General features: G+C 43.5%; 1 protein-coding gene across 7 annotated transcripts in view; it reads left to right on the top strand.

Moving 5' to 3' along the window:
* The window catches only part of ZNF143 (zinc finger protein 143), a 54,154-nt gene extending 40,977 nt beyond the window's left edge, over nucleotides 1–13,177 (top strand). For all 7 annotated transcript variants that reach the window (XM_062196525.1, XM_062196524.1, XM_062196523.1 and 4 more), the window contains 2 exons: nucleotides 10,355–10,501; nucleotides 12,172–13,177. In XM_062196525.1, coding sequence (XP_062052509.1) covers nucleotides 10,355–10,501; nucleotides 12,172–12,255 — 231 coding nt within the window. In that variant the 3' untranslated portion in view covers nucleotides 12,256–13,177. The remainder of the gene's footprint in view (nucleotides 1–10,354; nucleotides 10,502–12,171) is intronic.
* Nucleotides 13,178–13,247: the final 70 nt, after the last annotated feature.

The raw sequence follows: 13,247 nt of genomic DNA, 5'->3' as shown, positions 1-13,247 counted from the left end.
TCCAGGCCATAACAGAGCTGGATCACAGAGGAGCAGCTGGGACTAGAACCAGCACCCATATGGGATGCCGGTGTTGCAGGTGGAGGCTTAGTCCAATATGTCAGTGCCGGCACCATTATATCAGTATTTTAAAAATCAAAAAATATGTACAGTAAGAAGTCTTCCTCTCACTCCTGCCTGTATCAACTCAGTTCTTGTCCCCACAGATAATCCACTTTTTTTTTTTTAAGATTTATTTATTTATTTAAAAGAGTTACACAGAGAAGGAAAGGCAGAGAGAGAGAGAGAGAGAGAGGTCTTCCAATCGATGGTTCACTGCCCAGTTGGCCGCAATGGCTGGAGCTGCGCCGATCCAAAGCCAGGAGCTCAGAGCCTCCTCTGGGTCTCCCACGTGGGTGCAGGGTCCCAAGGACTTGGGCCATCTTCTGTTGCTTTCCCAGGCCAAAGAAGAGAGCTGGATTGGAAGTGGAGCAGCCAGGTCTCAAACCGTTGCCCATATGAGGTGCCGGTGCTTCAGGCCAGGGCATTAACCTGCTACACCCCAGTGCCGGTCCCTGTACAAGGTATTTTTAAGTCTTACTGCAGTTGGGGCCAGCATCGTGGTGCACTAGGTTAATCCTCCACCTGCAGCGCTGGCATCCCATATCGGCTCCGGGTTCTTGTCCCAGTTGCTCCTCTTCCGGTCCAGCTCTCTCCTGTGGCCCAGGAGGGCAATGGGGGATGACCCAAGTGCTTGGGCCCCTGCACCGTGTGGGAGACCAGGAGGAAGCACCTGGCTCCTGGCTTCGAATCGGCGCAGCGATGGCCGTTGCGGCCATTTGGGGAGTGAACCAGCAGAGGGAGGAACTTTCTCTCTGTCTCTCTCACTGTCTGTAACTGTACCTGTCAAATAAATAAATAGTCTTACTGCAGCTACTTTGCCCTGTTCAGAGAAAGTCTACAAAAGGAGCTGTCAGCCATCCAAGATTCATTTACATGCTTAATATCATCAAAATCAAAATTCACACAGGCTGAAGGTACAAATAAGTGGATTCCAAAATTCATAGGGTAGTAGGCATTTAACCTGGCAGTTAAGCTTGTGTCCCATATTGGGAGTATCTAGGTTCAATACCCAGCTTCCTGACTTCAGCTTTCTGATAAGGATGACTCAAGTAATTAAACTCCTACCACCCCCTGCACATGGGAGACCTGGATTGAGTATCTGGCTCCTGACTTTGGCCTGGCCCAGTCCCTGCTGTTGTGGACATTTGGGGAATGAGCCAATGGATGTGACCTCTGTCTGTCTTTCTGTCTCTATCTCTGTATCTCTGCCTCTCAAATAAATAAATAAATAAATAATTTGAAAGAAAATATAAAAATCAGAGGCAGCCCCCCCTTGGGCTGCATCTTAATTACTTTGCCAGATGGCTACCCCAGACTCCTATTTCAATATCCGGGTTGTGCTGGCATCAGAAACAAGTTGGGAGGTATTCCCTTCTGTGGTATGTTCTGATAGCTGTGTAGGTTGGCATTATTTCTTCTTTAAGAGTTTGATAAGAGAGCGCAAGTGTGTGTCACAGTAGTTAAGTCGCTGCTTAGGACATCTGCATCCCATATCAGAGTGCATGGTTCAAGTCCTGGCTACTCCACTACTTCTTTTTTTTTTTTTTTTTTTTAAGATTTATTTATTTATTCAAAAGTCAGAGTTACACAGAGAGAGGAGAGGCAGAGAGAGAGAGAGAGAGAGAGTGGTCTTCCATCTGGTAGTTCACTCATATGGTGCTCATATGGGCACCGGTTCTAGTCCCAGCTGTTCCACTTCCAATCCACCTTCCTGCTAATGTGCCTGGGAAAGCAGTGGAGGATGGCCCAAGTGCTTGAGCCCCTGCGCCCATGTGGGAGACCTGGAAGAAGCTCCTGGCTCCTGGCTGTGGCCTGGCCCAGTCCAGGTTGTTGCACCCATTTGGCGAGTGAATCAATAGATGGAAGATATATATATCTCTCTCTCTTTTCTCCTCTCATTCTGAAACTCTGCTTTCGAATAAAGAACAAATCTTTTGAAAAAAAATTTTATCTTATTTAGTTGAAAGAGTGACAGGCTGGCGCAGTGGCTTAACAGGCTAATCCTCCGCCTTGCGGTGCCAGCACACCGGGTTCTAGTCCCGGTTGGGGCACCGGATTCTATCCTGGTTGCCCCTCTTCCAGGCCAGGTCTCTGCTATGGCCCGGGAAGGCAGTGGAGGATGGCCCAAGTGCTTGGGCCCTGCACCCGCATGGGAGACCAGGAGAAGCACCTGGCTCCTAGCTTCGGATCAGCGAGATGCGCCGGCCGCAGCGGCCATTGGAGGGTGAACCAATGGCAAAAAGGAAGACCTTTCTCTCTGTCTCTCTCTCTCTCTCACTATCCACTCTGCCTGTCAAAAAAAAGAAAGAAAGAAAGAATGAGTGACAGAGAGGGAAAGACAGGAATCTTCTATTTTCTGGTTCACTCTCCAAATGGCCCCAGTGGCTGGGACTGTCCTAGTTCATAGCCAGGAGTCCAAAATTCTATCTGGTTTCCTACATGAGTGGTAGAGGCACAGGTATTTGAGCCATCTTCCACTGCTTTCCCAGGTTCCATTAACACAGAGTTAGATCCAGACTAAACCAGTTCTCCAACATGGGATGCCTGTGTTGAAGGCGACAGCTTAACTCCCTCTGGGCCACTGGAATTTTCTTTTTTAGGGAATTTTTTGATTATGAATTCAAGTTTGTTTGTTCATTTTTAACACATATAACACTACTACAGATTTCTGTTTCTTCTTATACCTATTTTGAAGGAGTTTTCCATTTCATCTGAGTTGTCATTTATTGAAATGAGTTATTATATTTCTTTATTATCCAATTAATATCTATAGGATCTGAAATTATATCCCTCTTCCATTGTTGGTATTGATTATTTGCATTTTTTCATGATCATCTTTGTAGGACTTTATGAATTTTATTAGTCTTTCACTATATTAACTCATTTTTTCTTCATTTCATTTATTTTTGTTCATAATATTTCCTTCTTTCTATTGACTGTTGTTTTAATGTTTTCTTCTTTATTAAAAGGGAAATTAAAATCATTGACTTAAAACCTTCTCATCTAATATGAAAATTTATAGCTACAAATTTCTCTGTGAGAATTGCTTTAGGGGCAGGCATTGTGGCATAGAGGGTTAAGCCACCACTTGGGATGCCACATCTCATATTGGAGTGCCTGGAATTGAGTCATGGCTCCTCTGCTTCCAATCCAGATCCCTGCACATCAGTGTCTTCCAAGTGGTGGATTATGCCTCAGGGACTTGAGTTCCTGCCATCCACATAGGAGACCTAGATGGACTTACTAGCTTCCGGCTTTTGCCTGGCCCAGCCCTGGCTATTGTAGTCATTCAGGGAGTGAACCAGTGAATAGAAGAGCACTCCATCTCTCTTTCCCTCTCTTTGTCACTCTGCCTTTCATACAGATAATTCTTTTTTAAAAAAAGATTTTTTTAACAAAAAACAGAATTGCTGGGACTAACGTTGTGATGCAGTGGGTTAACTTGCCACCTGCGACACTAGCATCTCATGTATACACAGGTTTAAGTCCCAGCTGCTCCACTTTTGATCTAGTTTCCTGATAATGTGCCTGGGAAAGCAGCGGAAGATGCCCCAAGTGCTTGAGATCCTGTATCCATGTGGGAGGCCTGGATGGAGTTCTGGGCTCCTGGTTTCAGCCTGGCCTGGTCCCGGCCATGTGATCATTTGGGGAATGAACCAGTGATGGATGGACAATAACTGTTTTCTCTTTCTCTGTCTCCCACCTTCAATAACTTTGCCTTTCAAATAAATAAATCATAAAAAAAAATTTATTTTAAATTGCTTTAACTTCAGTTCACAAATTTAGATATATTATTTTAACTTTCTTTGAATTCCAAATATTTTCTAGTTTTTCTGGTCATTTCTTTTATGGTTATTTACATTAATGTCACTTGGTGTAGGAGCTTGGCATTCAGTTAAGTCACCTGCATCCCCTAGTGGAGTACCTTGGTTTAGTGCTTGATTCCAGCTCCTGATTCTGGCTTCCTACCAGTGTAGACTCTGGAGGCACTAGAGAATAAGCCAAATAGTGGGCCCTGCGCTGTCATGGGAGACCTGGAGTTCTCAGAACCTGGCTCTGGCCCAGCCCCAGCTGTTATAGGAAGTCGGTGAGTGAACCAGCAAATAAGCAATATCTGTCATAAATAAATAAAATTAATTTTAAATTTTAGATGTATGTTGCTTAATTTCTCAATATTTAGTATTTTTCTAGATATGTCATTGTTATTTATCTTTTTCAAAACAGATTCATTTATTTATTTGGAAAGCAGAGTTACAGAAAGAAGGAGAGACAGAGAAATCTTCCATCCACTGGTTCACTCCCCAAATGACTGTAACAGTCAGGACTGGGCCAGGCTGAAGTCAGGAGCTTCATTTGGGTACAGGGGTACAGGGGCTCAAGCACTTGGGTGGTCTCCTACTGCTTTTCCAGATGCATTATCAGGGAGCTGGATGAGAAGTGGAGCAGCACCTATATAGGATGCCAGTGTTGCATGTGGCTTAATTATTAATAATTATCACAAGATTGGCCCCAAGAAAGTTTGTATCCACTGGTTCACTCCCCAGATGCCCACAACAGCCAGAGCTGGGCCAAGTTGGAGATAACTCACACACTCTCGCTCTCTCTTTCTCTGTAGCTTTGCCTTTCAAATAAATAAATGTTTAAAAAATTTTTTTTCAAGAATTGCTTTAACTTCAGTCCACGGGTCTCCTACGTAGGTGGCAGGGGCTGAAGCATTGGGCCATCTTCTGCTGTTCTCTCAGGCCATTAGCAGGGAGCTGGATATAGGATGGTGGCACTTCAGGCAGCAGCTTTACCTGCTGCACCACAACGCTAGCCCCAAGAGTCATTATTTTGAAATTTACTGAAACTTGTTTTTATGTGTCGCTCACCCATTTTCAATTGTATTCCATGTATATTTGAAAAGAATGTGTACTCTATATTTCTTGGGTATAGTGTATTATGGACATAAATTAGGTCCAGGTGCTCAATTGTGATGTGTGATGTTCAAATATCCTATAGCTTTTAATTTTTTTCCTTCTGTGTTCGATCAGTTACTGAGAAATAAGAATTAAAATCTCCAACTGTATGGAATTTGTATTTTTTCCCCCATTTAGTTCTGTTAGTTTTGGTGGGTTTTTTTTCTTCAAATGTTAGTTATTAGGTGCATACATGTTTCACTTTATTTATTTTAGAAATTTTATGTTTATTTGAAAGAGTGACACAGGAAGGAAGGGAGAGGGAGAGAGAAAAAGAGATCTTCTGTCTGCTAGTTCACTCCCCAGATGGCTACAACAGCCAGTTCTGAGTCAGGCTGAAGCCAGAAGGCAGGAACTCAATCCTGGTTTCCCGTGTGAGTGGCAGGAGCCCAAGCACTTGGGCCATCTGCTGCTGCTTCCCGAGTGCATTAGCAGGGAGCTGGATCAGAAGTAGAGTAGCTGAGACTTGAACGACTACTCAGATATGAGATGTCAGCATCACAACTGACGACTTAACCCACTGCACTGCAATGCCCACCCCTCATATTTCATGTTAATTCCTCTAAAGATTTCCAGATTATACCTTTAATGTTAATCTTTTTTGTTGCTGTAAGGATTACAGTATGCATCCTTAAATTAACAGTTTATAAGGGACTGCACTGTGGCATAGTGGGTAAAATCACCACCTGCAGCACCAGCATCCCATGTAGGTGCCAGTTCAAGTCCTGGCTGCTCCACTTCCAATCCAGCTCCCTACTAATGTGCCTGGGAAAGCAGCAGAAGGTGGCCCAAGTGCTTGGGCCCCTACACCCACTTGGGAGACCCGGAAGAAACTCCTGGCTTTGGATCAGCACAGTTCGGGCCATTGCGACCATCTGGGGAGTGAACCAGTGGTTGGGAGACCGCTTAGTCTGTGCCTCTCTGTATCTGTAAAAAAGATTTTTTATTTATTTGAGAGATAGATTTACAGACACGGAGAGGAAGAGACAGAGAGAAAGGTCTTCCATCCACTGGTTCACTCCCCAGATGGCTGCAACGACTGGAGCTGAGCCTATTCAAGGCCAGGAACCAAGAGTTTCTTCTGGATCTCCCACGTGGATGCAGGGACCCAAGCACTAGGGCCATCATCTATTGCTTTCCCAGGCCATAGCAGAGAGCTGGATCAGAAGAGAAGCAGCTGGGACTAGCACTGGCACCCGTACAGGATGCCGGCACCGCAGGTGGAGGCTTAGCCCACTAAGCCACAGCACCGACCCTGGCCCTATGTATTTTTGCTTTAAAGGATTTTTTTTTTGCTGAATACAGAATTTTTGGTTGGTAGTTTTTTCCTCCAGTTCTTTAAATTGTCCCTGTCTATGATTTCTGCTGAAAAGTCAGCTATGTTCAGATCACTGTTCCCTGTGTCATTTTTTTTTCTCTAGATGTTCTCCTTACATTTCTTTTTAACATTTTAATATGGTGTGGTTTTCCTTGCGTTTACACGCTAACCTTCTAAGTTAGTGACTTTTTTTTTTTCTTTACTAGATTTGAAGAGTTTGGCCATTATTTCATCAAAAATATTTTTATTTTTTTCCTTTTCTTCTAGGACTCTAATTATATGTATATTAACTTGGTTTTGTCCCACAAGTTGCTGGAGATGTGTTCAGTTTTTTAAATCTTTCTCATGGTTCTCCTAATCTGTGAGTTAATTTGACCCTTTCTTTTGCTTTCATTGTCTCTTGTTGCCCACTCAGATGATTTTTAATTTTAGATACTGTTATTTTCAGTTGTAGAATTGCCTTTGTAAATAATTTTGTCTGCTAAAATTCTTCCTGTGTTCATTCATTCTGGTGGCCATCTTTTCATTTAAGCCCTTGAATATATTCATAATAGCTGCACTAAAATCAGTGTCTTCTAATTCCAACATTTTGGTCATCTCAAGGTTTATTTCTATTTATTTCATTTTCTCTTGATTCCCATTCATATTTTCTTCTTCTCTTATCATTTTAAAAAATATTTATTTTATTTATTTGAAACACAGAGTTACAGAGAGAGATAGACAGAGAGAGAGGTCTTCCATCCGCTGGTTTACTCCCCAGATGGCCACAACTGGCAGAGCTGCGCCAATCTGAAGCCAGGAGCCAGGAGCTTCTTCCGGGTCTCCCACGTGGGTGCAAAAGCCCAAGGACTTGGGCATCTTCTACTGCTTTCCCAGGCCATAGCAGAGAGCTGCATCAGAAGAGGAGCAGCCAGGACTAGAACCGGCACCCATATGGGATGCCGACGCTTCAGGCCAGGGCTTTATTTAACCCAATGCACCGCAGCGCTGGCCCCATGTCTTATCATTTTTAAATTGCGTTTTAGACTTTGTGGATGATACCTTGATAATTTTTATTTTTCTCTGAAGAATGTTGATTTTTTTTTTCCCTCTCAGGTAGTTTTTTCTGCCAGTTCTAGAGGCTTGGCTTGGTTTAATACTCTAAGGCAGGTCTGTCTCAGTTTTACTACACCTAGTAAGGTCTTAGGGTAAATCTCTAGTCCTGACAATCTTTACTCTTAAAGCATGGTGTTTAGGGTTTCACTATAAAGTCTAAGGTGTTAACCAACTTCCCTCCACAAACTTGCTAGGACTGAAACTTGAAATGCTGTCTTTCTTGTGATGAGTGGTACTGAAATCTCTTCTCTAGCTTTTTAGACCTCCAGCTGCTGCTTTCTGCCAGGCTTATTTGGATCTTATTGGAAACTGCATACATTTGTAGTCTGGGGGCCCAAAGGACTTCAGACTTTATCCAGGGCTTTAGGGGTTCCACCCTCTGGGATACCCTTCTCAGGGTATAGCTATTCTAGTAACCCTGGACTCTATTATCTGATCCAGTAAGTTGCTGCATGCTGAAAAGTCGGGGTAGAACTCTACCTCGGCAGAAAATCTGTTTAAAGGTAGAGGTCACCCAGAGTGACTCCCTCCTTTTGAGATTCCCCGCCAGTTTCTTCCTGCTTTTTATTGTTCTCCAGGGCCTTCAAGCAGTTGCTTTTTGTAATTTTTTAAAAACTATCATTTAAAAGAGTGACAGAGAGAGGTAGATACAGAGATCTTCAATCTACTGGTTCACTCCCCAAATGGCCCCAGTGGCCAGGACTGGGCCAGGCTGAAGCCAGGAGCCAGGGACTCCATCCTTCTCTCCCACATGGGTGGCAGGGGCCCAGACACATGGGCTGTCTTACTCTGCCTTACCAGGCACATTAGCAGAAAGCTGGGTCAAAAGCAGAAAAGCTGGGACTCAAGCCGGCACTTAAACTGCTGCACCACAACACTGCACCCACTTTTTGTATTTTTGCCAAAAGTTTATAATTGTTATCTGCAGGAAGGTTAGTCCAGTGTAAACTGTTTTGCTATTGCTGGGCTAAAATCTGTCTTCCTTACTAGATTATAGACTGGAATTGATCTAAGATAAATATCTAGCTTAAGAATATGGCATTTTTAGTGGGTTAATGTCCTAGTAAACAGCAATTTTAATTTTTTAAAATTTGTATTTATTTTCATTTTATATGAAAGGCAGAGAGACTTATCATCCATCTGTTGTTTCACTCCTCTAAATGCCCACGATAGTCAAGGCTGGGCCAGGCCATGGCCAGAAACTTGGAACTCCATCTGGGTCTCCCACATATATGTATATAGCAAGGACCCAAATACCTGAGCCATCCTCTCCTGCCTCTTTGCATTAGCAAGGAGATGGACTGGAAGCAGAGCAGCCGGGACTCAAACCAGACACTCTGATATGGGATGTGGGTGTCCCATGAGGCAATTTAAACCTCTGCACCAAATACCTACCCCAGATTTTAGTTTTTAAGCATTTCTCTGAATTTGGCTGAGTAAAACGTTACAATATCTTTTAACAGAAGTAGTTGTTGCCTATGCCATACATACATTGTTTTTTTTTTTAATATTTTTATTTATTTTTTTTTTTTTGACAGGCAGAGTGGATAGTGTGAGAGAGAGAGAGACAGAGAGAAAGGTCTTCCTTTTTGCCGTTGGTTCACCCTCCAATGGCCGCTGCAGACGGCGCATCTCGCTGATCTGAAGCCAGGAGCCAGGTGCTTCTCCTGGTCTCCAATGCGGGTGCAGGGCCCAAGGACTTGGGCCATCCTCCACTGCCTTCCCGGGCCATAGCAGAGAGCTGGCCTGGAAGAGGGGCAACTGGGATAGAATCCGGCGCCCCAACAAAGACCAGAACCCGGTGTGCCGGCGCCGCAGGCAGAGGATTAGCCTGTTAAGCCACGGCGCCGGCCTACATACATTGTTTAAAACTACATTTGTGGGCCGGCGCCGTGGCTTAACAGGCTAATCCTCCGCCTAGCGGCGCCAGCACACCGGGTTCTAGTCCCGGTTGGGGCGCCGGATTCTGTCCCGGTTGCCCCTCTTCCAGGCCAGCTCTCTGCTGTGGCCCGGGAGTGCAGTGGAGGATGGCCCAAGTGCTTGGGCCCTGCACCCCATGGGAGACCAGGAGAAGCACCTGGCTCCTGCCTTTGGAACAGTGCGGTGCGCCGGCCACAGCGCGCCAGCTGCGGCGGCCATTGGATTGTGAACCAATGGCAAAAGGGAGACCTTTCTCTCTCTCTCTCTCTCACTGTCCACTCTGCCTGTCAAAAAAAAAAAAAAAAAAACCACATTTGTGGATCTGGTGGTGTTGCATAGCAAGTTAAGTCATTGTTTGCAACAACAAGTCCTAGCTGTCTCACTTCTGTTGCAAAGGCAACAGAAGATGGCCCAAATGCTTGGCCCCTGCAACCCATATGGGAGACCCAGGAGAGTTCTGGCTCCTGGATTCAGCCTGACCCAAACCTGACTATTGGGGCCATTTGGGTAGTGAACCAGCAGATGGAAAATTTCTGTCTCTACCTCTCTTTCTCTCACTCTGCCTTTCAAATAAATAAATCCTATGGGGAAAAATGTCAGCCCCTTCTTTTGAATTTGTGATTACTAATAGAGCACCTAAAAGGTAATCTATAGAAGTGAAATTGACACTTTGAGATGCAATGACTTTGAACAGCCCTAGTCTTGACTGTTGAGGAACAGTTCTTTTTTTTCTTTCATACTATTTGTTGAACTGTTTACTTACTATAGTTAATCACATATGTATAAAGTTAATTGAAAATAGAATACTTAAGAAGTGCATGAAGTTTGTATTCCTTAAATAAAAGGTTTCTGGAGGGGGGGAATAATAGTTTTCTAAATAAATAAATAACATTTTAAAAGATGGGCAATCTCTTGCAATAAGTGGACTTTAACCTGGCTTTTTCAATTTGCTTTGCTAAAGGTTGCAATTGTGGCCCAAGACTTGGCAGCGTTCCATACTGCCTCTTCAGAAATGGGGCACCAACAGCACAGCCATCACTTAGTAACCACAGAAACCAGACCTCTGACCTTAGTGGCGACATCCAATGGCACCCAGATTGCAGTTCAGGTGAGTGGAAAGGCAGGCTGTCCTCAGGCAACAGCAGTGCTGCTCGAGCTCTAACCCTTGTATGGTATGCTGGGTGTAAGACTGTTACAGGCGGTAGATTAACCTGTCCCCTAACCTAGTACAAGGAAACTGCTGTATGTGAGGTGGACTCAAGACTAACGCTTTGTTTCCTACTATTGTAGACTAGAGGTATTCATAGCAAGAAAAAAAATCTTCAGATATGCATCCCTGTGTGTACCCAGCAGGGTTCCATAAAGCACTTCAGAGCTATTCCTTGGAGGTGAAGCTGATGTAAACAGATCCTAAATCAGTCCTCTGAGAATCCCTGCACAGCCTCATGGTAAAGCAGAGAATGTTGGGGGCAGCATTGTGGCGCGGCAGGTTAAACCACCACTTATGACATTGGCATCCCATGTTAGAGTGCCAATTTGAGTCTTGGATGATCCACTTCCCATCCAGCTTCCTGCTAATGCTCTTGGGAAGGCAATGGATGATGGACTAAGTGCTTGCTCCCCTGCCACTCATTGGGGAGACCTGGATGGAATTCCTGGCTCCTAGCTTCAACCTGGCCTAGCCCTTGCTATTGGGGCCATTTGGGGGAGCAAACCAGCAGATGGAATATTCCCTTTTCTCTGTCTTTCCTTCTTCTGTCACTCTGCCTTTCAAATAAATAAATAAATCTTAGTGGGGAAAAAGTTAGGGAATGTTACAAGACTTAGAAGGAGCCATTCCCTGAGAAGACCTTGGATTCAAGCAGAGAATCTAGAAACCTTTGGTTTTATTTAGTTGGTAGGTATAGAAGGTAAGGACTTGGGGCCAGCTGTTCCACTTCTGATCTGGCTTCCTGCTAATGGCCTGGGAAAAGCAGTAGAGGATGGCCCAAGTACTTGGGTCCCTGCCACCCATGTGGGAGACCTGGATGAAGCTCCTGGCTTCAGCCTGGCCCAGCCCTACCACTTTGGTCCTCTGGGGAGTCCAGCAGATGGAAGCTCTCTCTCTCTCTCTCTTCATCTGCCTCTGTATCTCTCCCTCTCTCTGTGCAACTCTGACTTTCAAATAAATAAGTAAATCTTAAAAAAAAAAAAAAAAAAGGCAACAAAAGGCTTAGCAAAGCTGTCTATCCCCATTGGCCAAAGTGACCATCTTTTGTCCCTTACATCCATGTGAAAAATTTATCAAAACCCTAAATAAAGAACCTCCATTATTCTGCCTTGCAGAAGTTTGGTTTTGTGCTTTTAACGATTGGGTCAACAGCAGCATCTTTTAAAAAAATTTATTTATTTGAAAGGCAAAATTAGAGGGAGAGACAGAAAGATCTTTTATCCACTGGTTCACTCCCCAAATGGCCACAACAGCTGAAGCTGGGCCAGTTTGAAACCAGAAGCAAGAGCATCTTCCCAGTCTCCCACTTGGGCCATCTTCTACTGCTTTCAAGGTGCATTAGCAGGGAGCTGGGTTGGAAGTAGAGCATCCAGGACTCAAACTGGCACCCATATGGAATACTGCCATCACAGTTGGCAGCTTTACCTGCTGTGCCACAATGCCAGCCCTGACAGTAGGTGTCGGAAAATTAGAGAAAAATTTAACTTTTGGTATATAACATTTTTTTAGCATTATTGTCACTGTGGCTTTTGAGTTGTGAGTGTTTGATGTGTGTGTTGATGTTTCAGCTTGGAGAGCAGCCATCTCTGGAAGAAGCCATCAGAATAGCATCGAGGATCCAACAAGGAGAGACACCGGGGTTGGATGATTAATCGGAGGAACAGTGGAGCAATACAAACCAGGAGGAGCCTCTCATCTCTGGCAGCAGAAGTCCATGAAGCCCGGGCCCAGGAACATTGGGAGTTTTCCATGCCTGATACATTGTACACGTTTTTATGCAAGAGTGGAGAACATTTTATTCTTAACACTTTTGTGTATATAACCCTTGGAATAGATTCCCAAACTGATTCATTGTGTACAAGGAAGTATGAAATTAGGGCAGCACAGTCAATTTTCATGTTGTTCTTTTATCAGACCACAAACTCCTAGAGTCTATTTGCAAGACCAGTGAAGTCTTACAGGGTCTTAGGATGGAATTTTAACTTACTGTGAAAAAAATAAAGGCTATAGTATCTGAAATGTCAAAGGTTCTACATGTCAAGCGATCATAATTCCAGAAGCCATCATGAATGATAAAGGATAGAAAGCCTTCAGCCATTTCCCAGAGTTGGTAGAGTATCTACAGTTTTTGTTCACTATATACTTACCCATTTTTATTTGTATCTCATGGTTTGAAGATCATTCATTCATTGTTTCCAGTCCCTGTTAAAGACCAGCTCTCTTCAAGCTGAAATTAGCATTACATTGGATTATGTATAAAATTATGAAGTTTAGTTATTTAAAATTAAAAAAAATTAAATACAGTGTTTGGGTTTTGTTAAAGATTTTACTTACGGTTTTTTGTTACTGTTTTTTTAAAAAATAATGAACTATCAAAGTTTGACCAAAGGTTGGTGCCCGGGATAACAATGCTGTAATTGGAAATGGCTTTACTCTGAAAATTAGGTTAGTGGGTTGGTGTAAATTATTTATTTTTGCTTATGTACTTTTGTTTTAAAGCTTATTTACCCTAAAGTTTATTATTAATTTTGAATACAGCAATTTTTTAAATGTCAAACCTTTATATTTGTTTTATTAAATCGGTGCGGGGGTGAGAGAGAATGTTGCAGAATATGTCACACATGTAACAAATTATAGCCCGGTA

This window comes from Lepus europaeus, chromosome 7 (assembly GCF_033115175.1).
Source record: "Lepus europaeus isolate LE1 chromosome 7, mLepTim1.pri, whole genome shotgun sequence".
NCBI lineage: Eukaryota > Metazoa > Chordata > Mammalia > Lagomorpha > Leporidae > Lepus > Lepus europaeus.
This window is presented reverse-complemented; position numbering and strand designations above follow the sequence as displayed.